The 23,312-nt window shown below is 38.6% G+C and overlaps 1 protein-coding gene across 1 annotated transcript; it reads left to right on the top strand.

Annotated features, from left to right (window-relative positions):
* The first annotated feature begins 13,397 nt into the window (after positions 1-13,397).
* On the top strand, positions 13,398-23,015 carry LOC110828856 (uncharacterized). The gene is made up of 5 exons (XM_022061962.2): positions 13,398-13,465; positions 13,783-14,344; positions 16,083-16,438; positions 17,432-17,584; positions 20,046-23,015. The coding sequence occupies exons 1-5, from the start codon at positions 13,439-13,441 to the stop codon at positions 20,232-20,234; spliced, it is 1,287 nt and encodes a 428-aa protein (XP_021917654.1). The 5' UTR covers positions 13,398-13,438; the 3' UTR covers positions 20,235-23,015.
* The last annotated feature ends 297 nt before the right edge of the window (positions 23,016-23,312 follow it).

Genomic DNA, 23,312 nt, shown 5'->3' with positions numbered 1-23,312 from the left:
ATTAAAACACTTATCCCTCACATAACGCGACGTTCCTGAACATGTTTAAAAAATATTATAAGTGCAAATTAAACTCCGTAACACTCATCTCTGCTCTCTGAGAAACGCTGATTTCCCCTTAACCCTATAAAGTTCCTACTTCAAAATGCAGAAGGTCGCCATTTCAAAGATCAGATGGCTAATGCTGCATATGGAAATAATATCTGTTTATGAAAAAAAATTCTGTAGGCAAAATACAGAGTTACTGCATATTAGAGAAAATGGTACATATAATTACCACTGAGCTTTCAATTATTAAGCAAACCAAGACGTCTTTGAGCTCTGTTGGTACCCTGGAACTTCTCCGACGACCAGGTTGTTCTAAAGAGGACTCATATTACCCCAAAAAAAGAAGCTTCCAGAAAAGTAGCCCCTGCGCAGGTCGTGATAATTACACGATTTTCCTAGTCCAGTATTGGCACTACAGCGATAAATTATATTATAGTGCACTTATAAAACATTAACACCTTCAGTAATGTAATCCAGAAGTGATGGTGCGAGAAGTTGAAATTTGGGTATAATTACGAAGCACCAAGAACGTACAGTCATTCCACATTTTCGGTTCGTCCAACAGCCAATTATAGCCATGTCTGTACACAAGTACCTTGGTTTATTAGGTTCCGTTAGCCATCCACATGTGAAATATTTTTTTCCAAAGAATGTTGCACAAGGAAAGGAGAGCAGTCAGAGAACAGCTCCCCCCCCCCCACAGTCCACAATAACATGAGGACAATGAAAAGTGTTCTTTATAACACTTCCGTCAGTGTTTCATTTGAAATTTCAAAGCCAATGACACGCTGAATCGCGAACCTTAACCTTTGATTGGCATTTCTCATGAGTACGGCAGAATTTAAAGGCGGAAAGATCAACACTTTTCTGTGTCATCAAAACAGATCTGGAAGAACACTACGTTTTTGCCAACTTAACCAGTATCCTAAGTACGCTGACAGCCTCTATGACGGATTTCAGTCTCCTTCGAGGAGGATCATCACACATCTGGACATAATAGACCATCTCTTACAGTACGTGCTTTGCAGGTGAGCTGGCTGTCATGACGAAATCGTAATTTAACCCCCGCCATCTTACCTCGTCAATACAAGAGAATACACAATTTTACACAACACTCAACTTGGGGTATATTTATGGGATAAGAATAATTTAAATGCATGCTTCTCAGACGCTATGTAATAATAAAGTCAAGCCATGAAATGTTTCAGTGACAATTCTTAAATCACAGTGGAAAAGATTAAAACATTGGCAAAAAATTACTAACCTTCATTTCAAAGCCACGAATACAATAAAATTGACGCGAACTGAATTAAGGTGTTGCCACAACTTTCATCTCTCTCGCTTTGCCAAAATTCGACATAAATGTTCATGTTACCAACATTACCTAACCTAACAAGATTTCTTTTTTCCTTCGTCGTGTATCTACAAGACCACACGACGTCACAGATGAAAAAGACCTCGACTCTCAGTCATTACCGTATTTATGTGAGTACCGATTTCGGAACAATTATGTAATTCTGACAGAAATGTGTATCAAAACACATTGGGGAACTTCGAAATCCGTGTTTATGAACCCTCTACATTTAAAGACGAAAGGAACAAGCCTCTCCTTGTCAATGTAAACAGAAACGTTCCTTTAAACGTCGTCAACCAATAGTGAAGACATGTGTTTTCTTCGCGGTACGGACTGGATTATTAAATATATTATTCAGACGAGCTTCAACTTTAAAGGGACGAGTGTCAAAATAAGGCATTTAAAAAATTTTTAAGTCTGTACAAAAACAATGAAACAACCACAGTTCATAAAAAGTTTAGTAAATTATTAATGGAATGAGTTCTTTCAAGCTTTGCATCCGCTATTAATTTCCACGAAAGACCTCGCAGACAAGGCACGAGATATGACATAAGCCACTCATTATCGGTCCTCACTCGTGCTGTGGAATGTATCGAGTTCTGCCTCATTTCTCGTGTTACACTCTCTTCTTCACTGTAAACAGAGCGGGACGGCGTTCGTATCCACTCCCCTGAAATTGTCATCATAGGTCATTGTACAAGTAACGTATCATTCACTTCCGTCAGAGGGAATACGTAACTGTAATCCGTGTAATTTTAAATCTGACAGTCTTGAGAAGTAATTATATAAGTAAGTATATGACTATAGACCTCATGATCCTTCGTATTAAACTGCGACCTTCTGTCTGCGTTCACACTGATTTCATAGTCTAGTAATCAACGGGTGGAAAACCCAGAATCACATACCTTCAAACACATTCTTTTTAAAATCATTTTCCACCTACCATGGATTATGACTTAGAGTTGCTCAGTTTCGGAACTTCTTTCGAAATAATTAAACCTGGGGAAAAAAACTCGGAAATCGTGTTCCGTACCGGAAAACACACAATATTCTCATGCGTTCTTTGCAACGTGAATTTAGACGTATTAAAAACGTCTTGTTCGATAGTTCCTACTTTAGACACCAGATCGCGGCACGTCAGTGCCCACCTCACGACTTTCCTTATCCGTCATTTTGTTATCACCGCTCGTACGACATTAAAAGGAACGATTTTGAGGTCATGCGGAACAGCACAACCTCCACATCAAATTTCATCCAAATCCGTACAGTGGTTCTCGACTTAAAACGACTGGACGGACGGAAAGACACGACCAGCCCATAATGCGTCCTCACTATGCACTTCCTACTCTTTGGAAAAGTCTGTTTCTCGCAAAACCTCTAATTATAATGTACAAAATAAATTGTGATTACATATAGGCTTGCTGTGAGCTGGATTCGAACTGCTGATCACAATGTTTGATCAGTTTGCTACAGTTCTTCTTCCATATAATCCAACGTGTACCTGGATTAAATTACCGACAGTCACATGACGACAAAGTGAAAGTAATTTTTGCATACCAAAGCAAGTTTTCAAATACGAAGTCTCCGAAACTAGTCATTACACAAGTTCCTGAGCATCCCAAATGAACATCCTAAACGTTCTATAAATCATCTCCGTATGTAACAAAGCAGAAGACACGTACGCAGACATCCAAAATGATATCCGCCCTTTGAGTGTCTGTAATTTCTCTCTTTTTTAATCTGAATCCTGCAACGACCTCGGTCAGTCTCTGTGGGCCAGCGATGTCATCACATGCTTAGAGGCTTGGCTTCGTGCACGAATATTCTGTTTGGTGTTCGTGTTTATATGTGGCAACACACTGAAGTGACCAACCAACACAATCACAGGTTAACAATTTCGTGGCCAATCTTTTGAGCGTTAGTCTTAACGCAGTTAAATTCTTTCATGCTTCTGTTCGTTAAGTAATAATTGACACTGCCTATTATTAAGGGGAAAAAACTGTGGATTGTGGCATTGCACTTGAAATTAAAAAGAAAAGTGTCTCGTTTTTCCTCAATTAGTTGTGGTTTATTTACAGACGTTTCCAGCTGCAAAGATTTAAAAGCGTTGAACGACAAGATTATTAGAGAATAATGAATTGAAAAATTATATTTAATTTAATTTAAGTTACAGGGTGATCGAAAAGTAACGCAAACCATATTAAAATATTTATCGATGGTCACGTCATGTTGTAACCTGGTAGGATGTCTTTTTCATAAGAGCAACGAATTGATGTCTCGTTCTTATTTCACTAGATAGAATGATTTTAGAGATACATTTATCGATTTGTCCTGCGCCAAACAAATCGACGATATCTCGTCCGGTGAGTTCCTTCCGTGACATAGGAATTCTTCGCCGGGATGCATAAAACATGGGGAAAGGAGCGAACGCTGTACACGGTAGACGTTTCAGTATAACGCTGTTTGCTTGCTTGTTTTCTGGTTAAAAATGACTTTCATCTTTGACAAATAAAATATGTGTCAGGAATGGGTTGCGTAATTTTTCGATCGCACTATACTTTCCCGGTATTTACTTGGAAGAACTAAAAAAATCATAAAAATCCTGTCTTAATGGCGTCCCTGGGACGAGATTTCTTTCCTAAACCTCCCGAAAATGAGTGATCCCGACTTTGGACACACACGGTAGCTACATAATATATCGAAGTCCCAATTATTCTGTTTACGTATAGAGACGAAAAACAGACAATGTTCTGGGTTGTTGTGTTGGACAGCATTTTGACTGTGCGCCAAAATATCAGAGGAATATGTCGCTTCTATCTTAACGAGTGATGGTCGCTAATGGGATTCAGTAATGTCAATTACGTAAAGCACAACAAAACGGGCGTGAATAGTTGTAGGGAGAACAAAAAAAAGACAATAAATTTAAAGAAAAGAAAAACACATGAAACAAAAGAAAAACACATGAAACAAAAGAAAAACACATGAAACAAAAGAAAAACACATGAAACAAAAGAAAAACACATGAAACAAAAGAAAAGCACATGAAACAAAAGAAAAGCACATGAAACAAAAGAAAAGCACATGAAACAAAAGAAAAACACATGAAACAAAAGAAAAACACATGAAACAAACGAAAAACACATGAAACAAAAGAAAAACACATGAAACAAAAGAAAAACACATGAAACAAAAGAAAAACACATGAAACAAAAGAAAAACACATGAAACAAACGAAAAACACATGAAACAAAAGAAAAACACATGAAACAAAAGAAAAACACATGAAACAAAAGAAAAACACATGAAACAAAAGAAAAACACATGAAACAAAAGAAAAACACATGAAACAAAAGAAAAACACATGAAACAAAAGAAAAACACATGAAACAAAAGAAAAACACATGAAACAAAAGAAAAAACAACAGTAGCATTAAATTAAGGAGAATTTGAGGTTCTCACTGCGATGTCTTCTGGCTTGTAGCGCCGTGTGGTCTGGTAGACATTTGCCGAGTTGCTTCACACTAATAACCCCTAGAAACGCTGTAAGAAAGCTCTTTAAATGTTAACAGATCGACGACAAATTTCTTGTACCCACCAGACATCGGGGAATTCGTCAACTGGCCGTAAAAAAATACGAATCGATGACGTAACGTTAATTTTCTTCTTCGCCATGAAAAAACTTTTATTTACCGACTGCTTTCAGATGCAGTCTGGCTCGCGTTAGTGGCTTTTCTTGCTTTGTCCCGTCACCCCCGCTCACTATACACACCGCGCTACGCGTTTCCACCAGCTATCGCCTTATATTAGTCGTATTATTCACAACTTGGTTCCCTACTATTCAACATTTGACTAACTCTTACAGAATATAATTATTTTTATATTATTCTGATTGATTAAATTATACGCAAAGTCCGATTAAAGTCTTCTGTTTGATTTTTCTCGTATACAATCCGCGGTTTCATTCTTAGGAATCTCCCCATTTGTGGGCGGCGTCCTCGAACGTACACGGATCGCTTCTCACTTAAATTCATTTAAGATGCCAGACACTTTGGTCCCCCACGGAGGCGCTTCGTCTCATTAAATAAGCGACTAATGGCAGCGAATATGAAGATGGATGTCTTCTGTGTTGTTGCGCCGTGTAGTCTGATAAAACTTTTCATAAGTTTTAAAAGACCATCATTATCGTCCTGATGATGGAGGAGAAACAACCGAGAAGATAGCCATTTTAAAACTTCAGAAACATTCGCCGCTACAACTACCGCGAAAAACAATTGCATGAATGTAAATTACATAACTGTAGTCGACAGAATTGGTTATCAACCTATGGATCGCCAACCAAAATGGGGTCGCAAATGACATTCCGACAGGTGGCGATAATTTTTTTTTTATCAAGAGACGTTTACTTTTACAGCGTTAATTGATAAACGCTGGCGCGCGTGGAAAAAGCTTAGTCATTATTGAGACGGCACTGACATGTCTCTTTTTCTCCTCCAGGTTTTCTTACTTCGTAACGTAATTGACGTTGCGATGGACAGAAAGCTGCGTGGAAAAACGGGATATGTCAACGCCGACTTAAATGTTCGGCGCCGACATACACTTCACGTCTCACCTGAAAACAGGTCTTCCAAGATCAAGTCCGAAGGTTAAGTCTCAACAGTTTGTTAGCCAACACGCACAGACTTTGTAAATCGATCTTTCATTCTTCAATTGTTGCTGTAAATTCGACGAAGAGGACGTAAGTTTAATCGATCTTTCATTCTTCAATTGTTGCTGTAAATTCGACGAAGTGAACGTAATTTTAATCGATCTTTCATTCTTCAATTGTTGCTGTAAATTCGACGAAGAGGACGTAATTTTAATCGATCTTTCATTCTTCAATTGTTGCTGTAAATTCGACGAAGAGGACGTAATTTTAATTGATCTTTCATTCTTCAATTGTTGCTGTAAATTCGACGAAGAGGACGTAATTTTAATCGATCTTTCATTCTTCAACTGTTGCTGTAAATTCGACGAAGAGAACGTAATTTTAATCGATTTTTCATTCTTCAATTGTTGCTGTAAATTCGACGAAGAGGACGTAATTTTAATCGATCTTTCATTCTTCAATTGTTGCTGTAAATTCGACGAAGAGAACGTAATTTTAATCGATCTTTCATTCTTCAATTGTTGCTGTAAATTCGACGAAGAGGACGTAATTTTAATCGATCTTTCATTCTTCAATTGTTGCTGTAAATTCGACGAAGAGGACGTAATTTTAATCGATCTTTCATTCTTCAATTGTTGCTGTAAATTCGACGAAGAGGACGTAATTTTAATCGATCTTTCATTCTTCAATTGTTGCTGTAAATTCGACGAAGAGAACGTAATTTTAATCGATCTTTCATTCTTCAATTGTTGCTGTAAATTCGACGAAGAGGACGTAATTTTAATCGATCTTTCATTCTTCAATTGTTGCTGTAAATTCGACGAAGAGAACGTAATTTTAATCGATCTTTCATTCTTCAATTGTTGCTGTAAATTCGACGAAGAGGACGTAAGTTTAATCGATCTTTCATTCTTCAATTGTTGCTGTAAATTCGACGAAGAGAACGTAATTTTAATCGATCTTTCATTCTTCAATTGTTGCTGTAAATTCGACGAAGAGGACGTAATTTTAATCGATCTTTCATTCTTCAATTGTTGCTGTAAATTCGACGAAGAGGACGTAATTTTAATTGATCTTTCATTCTTCAATTGTTGCTGTAAATTCGACGAAGAGGACGTAATTTTAATCGATCTTTCATTCTTCAATTGTTGCTGTAAATTCGACGAAGAGAACGTAATTTTAATCGATCTTTCATTCTTCAATTGTTGCTGTAAATTCGACGAAGAGGACGTAATTTTAATCGATCTTTCATTCTTCAATTGTTGCTGTAAATTCGACGAAGAGAACGTAATTTTAATCGATCTTTCATTCTTCAATTGTTGCTGTAAATTCGACGAAGAGGACGTAATTTTAATCTATCTTTCATTCTTCAATTGTTGCTGTAAATTCGACGAAAAGGACGTAATTTTAATCGATCTTTCATTCTTCAATTGTTGCTGTAAATTCGACGAAGAGGACGTAATTTTAATCGATCTTTCATTCTTCAATTGTTGCTGTAAATTCGACGAAGAGGACGTAATTTTAATTGATCTTTCATTCTTCAATTGTTGCTGTAAATTCGACGAAGAGGACGTAATTTTAATCGATCTTTCATTCTTCAATTGTTGCTGTAAATTCGACGAAGAGAACGTAATTTTAATCGATCTTTCATTCTTCAATTGTTGCTGTAAATTCGACGAAGAGGACGTAATTTTAATCGATCTTTCATTCTTCAATTGTTGCTGTAAATTCGACGAAGAGAACGTAATTTTAATCGATCTTTCCCAAGAGGGCCAATACGTTTGCCAGATACACAAAAGAAATCATTTAAATCTTCTGAATGAAATGCGATTATACTCGATAGACTGACAGAACAACAGGCGAATACGCTTCGGACACGCCGAGACATTCAATTGTCAGAAATGAGCTTCTTGCTTTGTAAAATCCAGTGCCTGAAATTCAAGAATTTTCAACAATCCGCTGTCCTAAACAGACGTAACTTCACACGAAGGTCAGACTGATTATATCCAATGGAAATATTTTAAAACGTGTGTATGACAAAAGAATTTCTACCAAGAAGGGAAAACGGAATTCGATAATCGGTTCGTACAAGACGAAAAGGTGATTTAAGTTCTCCCAGGATCAGAAAACTTGTACGAGAAAAGTAAGAACAGCTTTCCCGTTAAGCGGGGACCACCCACGTGAGTTTTCCATTTTCTGCATCGCTGCACCAAGATTCTTAAATAAACAGTATACAGGGTAAGCCAAAAGTATGTTTACAAACTCCCTGTGCGTGTTCCAGGATTAAAAATAAGAAATAATATTCCTATGAACATTGGATCGCAAATGTTTCATTTTCGAAATAATAGCCAAAAATAAGTTTCAATCAATTGACTTTATATCAAAGTGAATCCAGCTTCCAGCAAAGATTTTCAATTAATGGCGACATGCTTATTGGTCCACACATGCTTCCATCGCGTCTAAGAGGACCTTCATATCGGTGATTCTTAAGAAGACACTTGCCACGTCTCCTTGAAGATCTACCATTGAATACAAGAAGACAAATGTGGTTTATGCACGACGGAGCCCCAGCACACTTCTCCCATCGCGTCAGATATCATCTCAATGAACAGTACCCTCAGCCATGGATTGGGCGTGGTGGCCCACTAGCATGGCCACCGAGGTCACCGGACCTGACTCCGTTGGACTTTTATCTGTGGGGTCACTTGAAGTCCGTTGTTTATGCAACACCCATAAACAATGAAGACGACATTTTTGGAACGTGTGCAGAATGCATGACAGATGATTCGAGGAAACTCTGGAGAGTACGAACGAATTCGTCAGTCTTGTGTACGTCGTGCTCGTGCATGTGTGGAGAAAGGAAAAGAAACCCTTGAGCTTCTGTTTTAAAAAACATCCCTCACCTTGTACTTGGCAATCAAGTCATACATTGAATCTTATTTTTGGCTATTATTTCGAAAATGAAACATTTGCGACCCCGTGTTCATAGGAACATTATTTCTTATTTTTGATCCTGGAACACGGGCACGAAGTTTGTAAACATACTTTTGACTCACCCTGTATAATATGTAGTTAAGTAGCATTGCTTTCGTGAATATGCTTTTTGCAAATGTATTACATTTTGTTCTCCAGCTCAACATAACCTCAATACTTGTTCGAAAAAGTGGAATTTTCTTATGTGTCGAGTAGGGGGTTTGAGGAATTATAAAGTTAAGTTCACCTGTAGTGTTCGTGAGGAATGGAAATCAGTGAAAGTATCGCTAGATTCCAGCAGCATCTCAAACGAGGAAGTTTGTGAATTAACGTGTATGAAGCTGTTTTTACAGTGGCTACATTTTGGCACTGCAATTCCAGCTAATTGTATACAATGACAGAAAAAAACTCAAATTTTAATACAGAATCGTACAAAAGTTTGAATGAAAGACCGACGTTAAACATGAAAGTAATGCGTCTGAAAAAAAAACGAACTAAGGAACGGAACAGAGACAACTTCTGAGAACTCGTGTTTATGAAATATACTTCAGACAACGAGCGATGTCCAAAATATTATCGGCGCTATAAATCAGTTAGGGCCACTTTTTGTACGTTCAACGTGTATACTCCGAGCAGTAGAAAAATACAGTGTACGGTTCAATGCAAGAGTGGCACATTCTTCTAACAACACCCTTAATTAGTAATAGTGGATAAAACATTAGAATCTGACACCAGCTACTTAATGCCTGTATTTCATCTTACCGAAACTACGCAGATGGACATCTATGCTGAGTTCTCATGCCATTAATGCAACCCTCACGAGATTACAAGTCCCCTGTCTGCTGAACTGAGTTACATATGGGATTTCCGTTATAACTTAAACCAACGTGAAGCAGATATTCAGCTGAATTTACATGCGAGATAAACCAACCAGTAAATTTATCTCTAATTAATAATCGGCTGACTGAAAATAAATTTACATAAAGTTATATAATAAAAATAATAATTACGACTGTACATGTAAACGTGGAAGATGGAAATCAGTAGTAACTTTTTACTTTTTTTCAGAAACTTATCCCAGATTCGCACATCTTATACTCATTCTGATATTATAGACGTCTGATTACTATTATCAATAGTTCCCAGCAGACTCCATTACGAAGCAATAATTTTTATATTTTTATCCAGAAATTTAATCCATTCTTTGGAATCAGGTTATCACCGAAAACGTCAGTCGAAACTTTTGATAAAAAAAAACTTTGAAGGGTTCTACTTTAATGTTTAAATGCTCGTAGTTTCCTTATGGTGTCATTTCAATAGTAATCACGTATTTACATTTCTTACTGTATCCCACAAAAAGTGTTCTGAACCTAAATTTTTTACGAAATCTCAAACAGATCAGAACGCTTTAATAAACAACGCCGATTCCACACTATTAATGTTATCTTATTTATATGACGTGCGATAAAATTTTATGTCAGTGAACAATATATTTAGACTACAGGCTATAAATTTTATGTACAAAAACGTACATATATTTGTCACAGCGACCATGTAACGTAAAAGCACTGATAAAATGTTCGATAAAAAGGAACGCAACATGAAATATCTCTGAACAGTAAATACGCTGTACTGAGATTTGACGTTCTAACGAAGGTTATGACGTCGATGTGTCTTCTGGGTTGCGTTTTCCCGAAAAATTACCATCTGCCTGTAAGTCCACACGGCGTCACAACCCAGAAGACCAACATCATGAGGCACAGTCCTTCTATTATTATTATTATTATTAGTGTTCTGTCTGACGACAGGTCCATATGAACAGGATCCTTCCATCCTTTTCTCTTCTCGGACTGGGACCTGTTCATATACGTTCTTGGCAGATGATCCAGAAGTGGTTTGCCATTGCCTTCTTCTGTGTGTGAATGGAGTAATTGTTGGGATGCCACGGAGGAAAACTCCGTGTTGCCTAGACCACGGCCTTGCCCAACACAAGTTATAAATTCGGGCACCGCCGGGAATCGAACCCGAGACCCCAGGATTACAAGGCCAGCGTTCTAACCGCTAGACCACCGTGGCTTGTTGCTCAGAATTACAAGACAAAAATAAATTCTCTAACTGAACGTGTTCTAGACTAGTAACAATAACTTGAGACCTCCATTCTTATAAAGTTTAAGGCCACGAAATAGCGAAACGCGAATGTGGCACAGAATTTGGGCATTCGCTGTTGTCAGAATAAATCTTATCAACCCGGGCAAATATTTTTCAGTGTAGTGTTTATAGCTACAGCATTTCTCGGTGAAAAACGCAGACACCCCCCCCCCCATATAATTTAAATCGTCGTCTTTAAATGGTTTAAAAAATAAATTAATATACGGATTAAAAATGCAGTTCTACAGGGACAGATTTTATATAAGTGCATGAATATAATAAGATAACACCGGGGACCGTATAAAAATGTAAGAAAACAATGCCTAGGCCGATCTGATGCAACTCGGACGAGCAATGTCCTAAACGTCCGTGAGAACAAATATGGCTACAGACGACAAATTATTCTACGTAAGAAGGAGTAGATCAGTGACGGGTTTATTGCAACAAAAACTGACAAAGGAAGATTTACGCGAGTAAAAAACAAATGGAATTTGTGGCAAGTTATGCCTGGTGGACACAAATAGGTAAAAACAAGTCGAAAGCAGAAACGAAAGCTATTAGTTTGTTGAGTAAGGCCGAGCAGTTGACCCATCACTCTGTCTACGAAGTGACTTTGCTGTCTTGGTATCAACACTGCTTCGCTGTACAGAGTAACCACAAATTAATGTACAACTCAGAAACAAGGACCTCTGAAACGTCGGTGAACATCTACCAGACTACACGGAGCAAGAATCCAGCTGTACGAATGTTGGACCATTTTTCAAGAGATCGTCCTCGAACATTTAACACGAATAAAACGATGTTTTAATTTACGTGAAAGAAATAGACCGCTTTTAAAAGCTCGAAATGTAATTGAGTGTTTCAAAATACTGTTCAGGAACTAGTTTCAAAATTTAAAAAAGTTGAAGACGAGGAAGATACATCACTCATCAACCACGAACCTTGTTCTGTTTCTCTAAATAATTATTTTTAAGTACTTCAACTAACAGTTTAGAGAAAAACAACAGAGATCCACCTCTAAAATCACGTTTAAATAAGGCATTGCATCCATTCAGTTCTACTGAATATATACATTACAAATGGATTCAGCGTCTCTCTCCGATCCGCTAATAGAAACATTTTGATTTGATGACGGTATCTGACTATTCTATGTCTGATCAAGTTATGAATTGTGTTAGTTATCGGGATCAATTCAACTGATTCTTCGGAACCATTATAATGTGACCAAAAATTTCATAACAGGACACGAAAAACGTTAAGTTCCTACACAGATTAGAGTAAATTCAGACTAATTCAGAATGAATCTATCAAACTTCGTAAAAAAAAAATTGATAAAGTTTTTGTGAATTTGAAAAAAAATCAAAGTATCATGATTAAAATTTTATATATATATATATATATATATATATACAAACAAGATAGTTCTAAACTTTTCAGGCCATTTAACAAATATTGATCGCGGAAAGGCAAATTCGTATGTATTTGAAGATAACGAATAAGATACAATTTTGAATGAATATTCGAAAAATTCCTCCACTTACCAATTTCCTTCACATTCCTGTAACTTTCTCTTCACAAGGCTAACTCCACTGTTTTCCTAAAAATATTACAAATTGTGCAACGCAATTCATAAAACAAGCAACACAGTTAATTTATTACGTAAAACAATTCCCTGAATTGCTATGTTAAGAAAGCCGTCACTAAAGACAGAAAACTTCGTTTTACCAAACACTAAAAGAGCTTAAATCAGCTCACACCCCTGCAAATAATTTACGTCGATTTTTACAAAACGTTCCGTGTGTGTCTCAGTCCCCTACGTTCATTTCAGAACGTACAAGTTAGGCTTTAGACCATCCCCGAACAGACCAGCATCCCTCGTCAATCTAGTAATGATCCACTTTAAAAAAATATTTAAAAGCCCTGACAAAACAGTACATTACATCACATCACACGTCATAATTTAGAGGCTTCATCTCTGACCCTGCATTTGGGGTAAATTTGGCTTAATTTCGTATGTCTGAAAAATCTCGTAGTCAAAAGCCACAAGGAGGTTTAACAGCAACTGAGAGACAGTACACTTAGGTCACTTTCAGATTCAAGACACTTCATTCACGCTTCAGAGACAGCAACGGCGCGGAGCTGTGTAAGACAACCAAATAAAGAAAATGAAAGTGTAATTGTTCGCCGACGTATAAAAATGTAGTGAACACAGAGTTCGGGTTGATTCGAAATCTACTTCTTGCAGGGAAGCTAATGACTGCTTTCAGAACATGAGCAGATCATTCTGGGTACTTTGGGTGAGTATTTGGCTATTAGCGACTATCATGAGATTTTCTGGTGACATCTACATAGAATAAAGATTAGGCCATGGAATTAACTCTGCATCAAAATGATAACTTCGTAGGATTTGAGGTCTGAAGATGGCTGTCTTCTGGGTTGTCGCGCCGTGTAATCTGGTAAAAGTTTATCATCACCCTGGTGATTGAGGTAGCAAGGGCCTCTGAAACGTCGGTAAACATCTACCAGACTGTACACGGCGCGACAACCCAGAAGACAGCCATCTTCATTTATTACAATGCTGGTTGGATGTCTTAATCAAAACTTCTCTTTTCAGCCACTGATGATGTCTGTGGGACTGGCCATCAGAGTTTACCCTCAGAGACTACCCGGTTTGCCATTGACGACTGCAGTCAACAAACTCCCTCTGTTTGCACCAACACCAAATCCACGCTCACAGCCTCCAGCTGCAGAAGGCGCCAAACTCCAATTCGAATTGTTGCCAACACCACAAGCCCAGGTTCAGGTGCCAGCCACTTCGGGTGTCCGACACCCAGCGCCATATCTTCTTCCAACACCTCAGGCTTCAGCATCGGCACGTGTCAGCCATGTACCTCAACCATTCAGCCGGATTCCAGTAGATCGATCTCCATCCTCGGCTGCTACACATCCTCAATCTCAGATTCGTAGATCTCCAGGTGTTCGGAATCCCCGACTGCCTGGACTGGTAGCTGTGGCTACAACACATCCTCAATCTCAGATTCTACCATCCAAAGGTGTGAAGTCTGTCCTGCAGGCTCCGTTACTAGGAGGTGTTCAGCATTCCAGCTTGCCGGGACTCGCGTCGTCACACATTCATGTCCCCGTGGCAGAGATCGATCAGAAGTTTGCAGCTACCGGTAAGTGTCCTTTCTCTTCCTACGAATCCCATAAACAGTTTCCTCGGCTTCGTATATGATATAAAATCTAAAACTTCTTGACGATGGTGAAGAGTCAATTGAATAAAAATTTTCTTGGATATTATCCATCGTCTAGTAAATATAAAACGTAAAAAACGACGTTTCGGAGATGGGACTCTATCTCCGTCTTCAGGTTCTGAAGAGTCATTTGAATAAAAATTTCCTTGGATATTATCCATCGTCTAGTAAATATAAAACGTAAAAAACGACGTTTCGGAGATGGGACTCTATCTCCGTCTTCAGGTTCCTACACAGTTGGGCCCACTCGATAGAGCTAATCCCTATCTCCGGACCGGAGATGGATAATATATAATTTTTATTCAATTCGTATTATATTTTGACATTTCTTGAGCCGGTAACATTAATAACCAAAATAAAAGCTTCCTACAACTTCGCTTTGCAGACACATACAAAAATATCAATAAACCATCAGCATCGTAACCATCGTAAATGTTTCCAAGCTTAGACACTCATGTCTTTATTAAGAGCTTCGATCTTACGAAATTACGTCACAGTGGCCTATTTTAATCTATCTCAGCATCCGCTGGAGAGACTGACAAAAACCACAAAACCCTCATGCAGGTCTTTGAGCCGAGATTTGAACTAGAGACTTCCGAATACGAAACAGAAGTGCTAACCACTCGAAATGGCGCTCAGTTCCCCAGAAAAGCTTAGCTATGCAGCTTAATGTATGAAGGTTGCATGCACTGGTCTTTGAAGAAGGCTGATACGTGCGAATTGTATGCACGTAGTGGTATTTAACTTTTAGAAATATTAATAAAGATCAAATACACTTGATTGTCCCATTATGCCGATTAATAGTTACTGAAACGAACCAAATTGTTCATACCCATGCAATGCGTGTCCCAGGGACAGCGCAGCGGTCCAATGGCGCTAGGGATGTTTGTCAATGTCCGGTTGGAGATCCAGGCGAAATCTCGGGTTACGACCTTCCAAGTGATTCTGACATATTCCTAAGGGATGCAATGCTTCATAATTAATTTGAAGCCCCGAACGAGACAGAGGACCTAATCGGCGTTTCTTAAATGAAATATGTGAATCAACTGTACGTAATTTGAAATACCGATTGTCACTTCCAACCCCTTTATGTTATTATTAAGTACACGAGTTCATAAAACGCCACTGTATTTGATTTTCACAGTTTCCTCAAGAGAAAGTTTATCTAGAAATCCGAATACATCTTCAGTAATTACTGCTCCTGTAAACTTAATACACAAGGCCATGAAAGATTACCAATTCCATACGCCTTAAAGAAACATAACACATGTTCTTACATGTTTCAGGAGTAATTTTACAAGTAGGATTTGAGGTTTTCACGGCGGTGAGTCTGAAGATTGCTGACTTCTGGGTTGTTGCACCGTGTAGCCTGGTAGAAGTTTATCAACGTTTCAGAGGTCATACTGCCTCCCTCATCAAGGCGATGATGGCCCTGATGATGGAGGCAGTGAGGACCTCTGAAACGTCGGTAAACTTCCACCAGGCTACACGGTGCAACAACCCAGAAGACAGCAATCTTCAGAATTTTTACACTAACCACCGAACGAGAGTAAGCAAAAATATATCGGTTCTGCATAATGTTCTGGGCAAAGAACCTTTGTGGCTGACGGGGCAGGCTCTAAAACGGACCGAGTGTCTCATGAAGAATTAATGTTCTCAGCTGGCGACAAGACAGCAGATTCTAAACAGGGTCACCACAGCCATCATTCATCCAAAGCACATGAGGCCAGCAAAGGTCACCAGAGCGCAGGGGGGCACAAATCACATGGAGGTCACAAAGAATCCAAAGGTCACGAGAGCAGCGACGGCCATAAATCGGTCCACGATCATTATTCCGGGGAGAAGGGCGAAAAAGGAAAGCAGGAACACGTGAAGGAGTCGGAGGAGAAGGGGGGCAAACACAAATCTCACCATGAAGAGGATTCTCATGGGGCGGAGCACGACGAGAAAGAGGAAGGGAGTCACGGGGCAAAGCACAAGGAGCACGACAAGTACAAGAAGACGGAATTCAGTAAGGTAAGCGCAGGAACGCACAGACCTACGAGAAGGCTCCTAAAAAACTGCATTAATGATACGACGCCCGCCGTCTATATCGAAAAAAAGGTCAGACTTATTCTCCAGTGGATAGAAAGAGGCAAAATAATCTCGACGAGCGATATTCTGAATCAGTGGCTTTGAATACATGAAAGAGATCCAAAATCTTAATGGACGGCGGACTAATTACTCAACAAAAGCTATCAATATGCTTACATATACACACACGCATATAATCAACATGTAACATGATTGGGCACGTGTCAAATATAAACCACCGGGCAATAAATTAAATAAGGATTCCAAATCTAAGTCATCGCCCTGATAATGGATGCAGCAAGGACCTCTGAAACGTCGGCAAACTTCTACCGGACTGAATTCCTTCCTTTTAGTTATTGTAGTGAATGAGAATTATTCACATAAACGTAAAGTGGATTCCCCTGTAACGCGTGTAATATTCTATCACACAAAGTTCAAGGTCACGTTCATAAAAACCACAAAACATCCAAAATTGTCCATAATTATTGCCTTAATTATTATTATTATTATTATTATTATTATTATTTAGTGTTCTGTCTGACGACAGGTCCATATGAACAGGATCCTTCCATCCTTTTCTCTGACTGGGACCTGTTCATATACGTTCTTGGCAGATGATCCAGAAGTGGTTTGCCATTGCCTTCTTCTGTGTGAATGGAGTAATTGTTGGGATGCCACGGAGGAAAACTCCGTGTTGCCTAGACCACGGCCTTGCCCAACACAAGTTATAAATTAGGGCACCGCCGGGAATCGAACCCGAGACCCTGCCTTAATAATTAAAATTATCTGAATCTTGAAAAGCATGAATTCGAGTGAATTAGAGATTTTTTTTAAAAAAAATACGTTCTAATCTCATAAGGACTTCCATAATGCAATATTTACCCATATCAGAACTGAGACAGGGTTTAAAGTGATTGTTCGACTTGGTTCTGACAGGGATTCCGTGATAAGTACCACAAGGACGAGTACCACAAGATGGACAAATACTGGAGCAATCAGCAGGAGAGCGGGAAGTTCAACAAATACGGGGAACACGGCGAGCACTACCACAAACACGAGGACAAGGCCCACAAGGTCGGAAAACACGCTGTGAGTACACTCATTCTTCCACCACTGTCAGAGAGAATTACTTCCGCCTTCTGCTGAGATTACCAATCCACGGGCAATTGCTTCTCAGAGTGGGACGACGCCGTGTAACTCTGGCAAGGTCTCTTGCCCAAGCTCCGAGTAACGCAAAGGATGACAGGAGACGGTAATGATATTTCTGGCGTACTTAGAAATCCACGAAGTCTCATCGAGTCTTGCACCGGGATTCAAGCCCTAGATCTTCCAAATTTGGAGCAAGACTGCGAAGATCGATTCTACGCCGGACTTCGTCGGCTAGTCAGACGGAATCAATTGTTTCTGTGCGCCAGTTCAACTCTTCCTCGTACCAATTACAACAAACTAGGCGGACAGACACGCAGACAGCATGACGCCGTCAATTTGTCTTTTGTTTCACGCATTAGGCCCGAAATGAGTAGTCCAAGAAGTAATTTGCGACCTCCACTTTCCTTCAAATTACATAAAATAGCCAAACCTCTTTTCTCCCAAACAAAAACCCCCTAAATATAAACTTTCAATTTCTGAAATCTAATCGGATATAAAATGTTCGCATTTTCGCCATATTAGTACTTTGCGTAATACAAACAAGTTTCCCCGCATCATTAGTGGGCTCGTCCGTCATCTACCACCACCACAAAGTTTAATATCCCTAATTTTCAAATGATTCTCAATCAACATCACCAAACTGGAAAAAACAAAATACGTATTTACATTTCGACACATAACAGTTTTAACAGCAGTTCAGTATTTTAACGTTAGGTTAGGTTACACTTGATTTAGCTAGGGAACTCGCATTGTGGAGTCATTATTATTCTGTGTGAGTCCACGCGAAATGAAAAATGAATCATTGGAACAGCACGAAATGACATGGTATTCAAACCAACATTCACGAATACTGGTTTAAAAAAAACCAAAGGTATCACGTAGGACACGAACCTGTTAAGCCAGATTTAAGTACGCTTCTTTACAGAACAAGTAAGGAAATGTATTAATTTTCCCAATCGATAACGTTATCTAAGGATATAGAATATAGTCCAGATTATCCGACCTAAACGGGGATCGAAGGGTGTCGGATAATACAAAAGGGTAATGAAAAAAAGACGGTGATACATATCAACTGAAGTTATAACTCGATTTACGATATTATTAAATTACGAATAAATTTCAATACTGCATCAAACGAAATAAATCTCACAGACAAAACTTCGTTCAACATAATATAAATGTGTAAATGAAAGATGTTTTTTTAAAATTAGTATTTAGTTTATAATTATAAATATGGCGACGTCGTTAAACTTCGGGGTCATGTCATAAATTTAACATAGTCGATATTTGAAAGGGAAACAGGTTTCATAAGATACGTTAACCTTTTAAACTTTGCCTTATGAATGGAAGAATCTAATCGTGGTATCTAAGTTGCAACTCAGTGTGTGACAAATTATTTCTAAGATATTTGCTATTCTACTCTACAAATCTATCCAACATTATCACTACATTGCAGAAACACAGCTTAGTGCAATTACACTGTTTTTCGATCTGTGGCACACGGTTTCAGATGAGAGAATAATTTCACTGTACAGCCAATGTTTAAAAATTATATCACGCTACGTAGAATCGACCTCCTCCACTTTTATGTCTCAGTCCAATATTGCACCGTACGACAATTCTTTGAAGCCAAAGTTTATCTAAATAACATTTAAAAATTCAGTCCGTACCTCAAAGAAAACACGACACTTCACCATTACAAAGATCGACTGGTTAACGCTGTTTAAGTCAAAGCTCGTCCAAATATTACGTATTTAAGGATTCAGTCCGTACCTCAAAGAAAACACAACTCTCCACCATTACAAAGATCGACTGGTTAACCCTTTGAAGTCAAAGCTCGTCTAAATATTACGTATTTAAGAATTCAGTCCGTACCGCGAAGTAAACACAACTCTTCACCATTAGAAAGATCAACTGATTAACGCTGTTTAAGGAGATAATCGCTGTTTACAGTAAGAATCATATGGAACCCATAAACACAAAATACAGAGGTATTGATAGTTAAGGTAGGTGGTACATATAGTTACCACTTGCCTTAGAGGGTCAAACACATTCCAAATATGAATATGTACAAGCTACGATCGTATGTGATAGTTTTGGTCTTGTGCAGCAATTAGTTAGTTTCAGTAAACAATTTCCACTGTTAAATACGAGGTTCTCAAGGCGATGCAAAATTTCGATGTTGGTATTCTGTTCTGTAACACCGCCTTGTGGACTTGTAGGTGGATACCAGCGTTTTGAAAGGACATACTGCCTCAACTTTTATCCCTGAAGATGGAGGCAGTTTGAATCGCCGTGATATACCCACCAATTCCACGTGGAGTTACAACGCAGAAGGTCAATATTGAGCAACTGAATTTTTTATAAGAGTGCGTGATTAATTCCAATTTTATTTGTACAGGAGGGATCGAAAGAAGAGAAACACGGTAAGAAAGGGGAGTATGCCAAGGGACACAAGGCCTCAGAGCAGAAGGGTCACGAGGGACACCACGGCAAGGAGAAACAACACAGTCATCAGAGCAGCCATGGCAAGAAATCTGGCCACAAAAATCAACAGCAGAATCACCAGGCTCAGAAACTGAAACAATAACATCTCTGGAAATGCAACCAATCGCGATAATTTCCCATTATTATTCCTCAATCAAAGTGTTGATCGTTAATCAGAACGCGTCCATTCGCACAAATACACTGTTAAACAATTTGTACGGCTGGACCTGACATGAGAGGAATCTTACAGCTTTCGCCGGACTACGTTGTGCAAGTATTGTGCTGTATTCGTGAAATGTCTGCAGCGTCCGAGACCTTCCCGTTATGACTACTGACTGGAACAGACTCTAAAATGACGCATACCTCCAGAGAGTCGCAACTTTACCAAACATCTTAGATCTTTCAAAAGAAATAATCGAGTAGATACATTACACGTACAATTAAAATTGCCACTGATATACAGAACAGTAAAAGTAACTATGTAACTGACGCTGACCACTAACCCCATCTAGTGCCGAGGTTAAGAATCAGTAGGAGCTATACCATCTCTCCCCCCAAGCGCCTATATGGCGTACAGAGGGACATTTTACTTTTTCTCTACTTTTACTGATAAATAACAGAAAATACAATGACGAGGCAAAATTTTGTCCTTACTGCATTACGCGTACAGAAATTCCGTCAAAAGGAGGTCTTACTAGATCACAAGACATTTTGTTGACATACGTACAGTAAAGTGCAGACTGAAAATTAGCATGTCTTTTGGGTGATTTTAATTATTAAGTAGGCTAATTAAAATAACGTATTTTTTTTCCTTGTATTTGAAAGATTCTGTCAAAAGAAGTCGATTGCTTGGCGAGTGTTCTAAGATGGAAGGGCTGTATGATTTTAATTCAAACAGGAATATCTTTGAATATTAACTGATAAACTGTCTCCTCACAGTCACTTACGAGTAGGAAAGAACGTAACAGATAAACATAACCGAGTAAATAATAACAATAACAGTTCTTAGTCAGAACGTTAACAGCTGTTCGTCTGGCGAAGTAACTCCCTGCCTTTTATGCAACCCCCAACGTACACTGTCATGTTCACAAGAGCCCACAGATTCAGCTGAATCAAGTACAGGACCTATTTTAGATCTATCTTAATATTATCCGATCTACGCTCAGGTCTCGAATGGTTCCTTCCCTTCAAGTTTTCAGACGAAAATTGTGTATATAGACCTAAATCACTGCGCATCTCCCCAATGCGTTCTCCATGTCTCGCCCATCTCGTAAATTTTTATACGGTCATCTCAACAATATTCAGTGATGGAAGAACTTTCTCTCATATTAAAATATTCTTGGCAATTTTTTCCAGACCAATTCAATATGTGTTCTTTCTCCAGGCTCAGATATCAAAATTAAGACTCATGTAACTCGGCAGAATAAAACTATTTTTAGTATAATATTTATGTATTTTTACATACGAGACGATAACATAACACAGGGTGTCATAATTTAACATTCAAATTACGATTGGCTTCTATTTTAATATTACTCTCGCCAAAATACCGAAGATCGAAGCAGGTTCTCACGGTGGCGAAAATTTGAACTGTGGTCTCCTAGGTTACGCAGCCATGTACCTGAAGATGGAGGCAATGGTTACTCAGAAACGTCGGTAACCTCCTACAATAATACACTGCTTCATAACTCAGAATAACACATTCGAAAACTGATTAATTACTTATCTGCATTTTAGTGGCGACACATAAATACAAACTTAGTAAAAATAAATAAAAAAAATTAAGAACGCTACCCTTCGAGAAGTGGAAATTAGTTGCAAAGTTCAATAAATGTTTATTTTTTTAATTTATTGTAACTATAATAACCCTTTCCAGTGTATTACAAAAAACTGCGTTTTCAAAGTTTTCTCGGTAAGAGAAAACGTTCACAGCAATGTACAGAGCGCTTCACAATCGGTCCTCCAAATACCAGGGGCTGATTCAAAAGATGACTTCGGATTAAACAACATTGGTCCCGTTGAGGAGCTATTGCGGTTTCAATGTGCGCGCAGGGAAAATAAAACCACACAAGCCACTTTGTTCCAATCAAAAATATTTTTCGCGTTTCGTTATTTTGGGGGCATTCTCGTATGTACGTAGATATTTGTTGTCTGCCCATCTTAAAACGTCCATAGCTCCGTAACGGTTGGAAACAGGACCAATGTCGCAAAAACACATTTTCTAGAAATTCTCTCCCGAATCTTCCATCCCCTCTTCCCGACGAAGGGAGGGAACAGCGGTTGTAAAACACCCTGTATAAGCGGTGAGTTTACCGACGTTTCAAACGTCCTTGCTGCCTCTTCCAACTCATCGACCATGATGATGGCAGCAAGGACCTCCGAAACGTCGGTAACCTTCTACCAGACAACACGGCGCTACAGCCATTTTATTAAACACGGCTACTGCACAGGAATGTTATCTTTGAATCGAATGAGTGACGAGCGAGGCGAAGGGTCAGAACGGAAGTGGGTTCTTGTACGAGTCTGGTAGAAAACATCAGCTCCGCTCCGATTCTTCGAGTGATTTTGCTCGTAGTTTCGCGTGCGGTGAAACACGTCATTTCTAACACCAACGCAAGGTTAGGTTCAACAAAGTAATTCACAGCAAATACGCAGAGACAGATCGTTAATAACATCGGTAAGCTCTGCCAATGTTTTCTTATCAGCTAGTAGAACGTTTGATCTCGTGACCTTGAAGCGACCTGACAAACCAAATTTCAATTTGGTAATCAACTCTCGCGTACAGTACCTTATTTTGAGATTCTGTGTTATGTTAATTTATTATCTTAACTGTATTTCTCATCCTGTCTTTACAATATTCATTAAAACTTTTAATTTATTGAAACCAGGAGAGATACATTCATGATTCCCGTTATCTCTGGCTAAATTCCTGTGTCTTCTGCGACAATTCAGACGAATTTCTCGAGGTAATGGTCACTTCCTCTCAGTTCTTCCTGTCAAACATTTGTCTCAATAAAAAAATGTGAATATAACTTTTAAATGTCGTATTTGTGTCTCAAGTTCTTCATTCTCTTTTTACGACGATCCACTTGAGACTAGGAATATAGAAAAGTTGAATAAAAAATGTTAAAAGATGTCATTTTATATATAATATTCAAGATCTGATTTAACACTAATCGAC

This window comes from Zootermopsis nevadensis, unplaced genomic scaffold (genome assembly GCF_977971745.1).
Source record: "Zootermopsis nevadensis isolate Lab colony 2312 unplaced genomic scaffold, Znev_1.0 Znev_ptg000002l, whole genome shotgun sequence".
Taxonomy (NCBI): domain Eukaryota; kingdom Metazoa; phylum Arthropoda; class Insecta; order Blattodea; family Termopsidae; genus Zootermopsis; species Zootermopsis nevadensis.
Note: the sequence above shows the minus strand (reverse complement) of the source record. Positions and strands in the feature narration are given on the sequence as shown.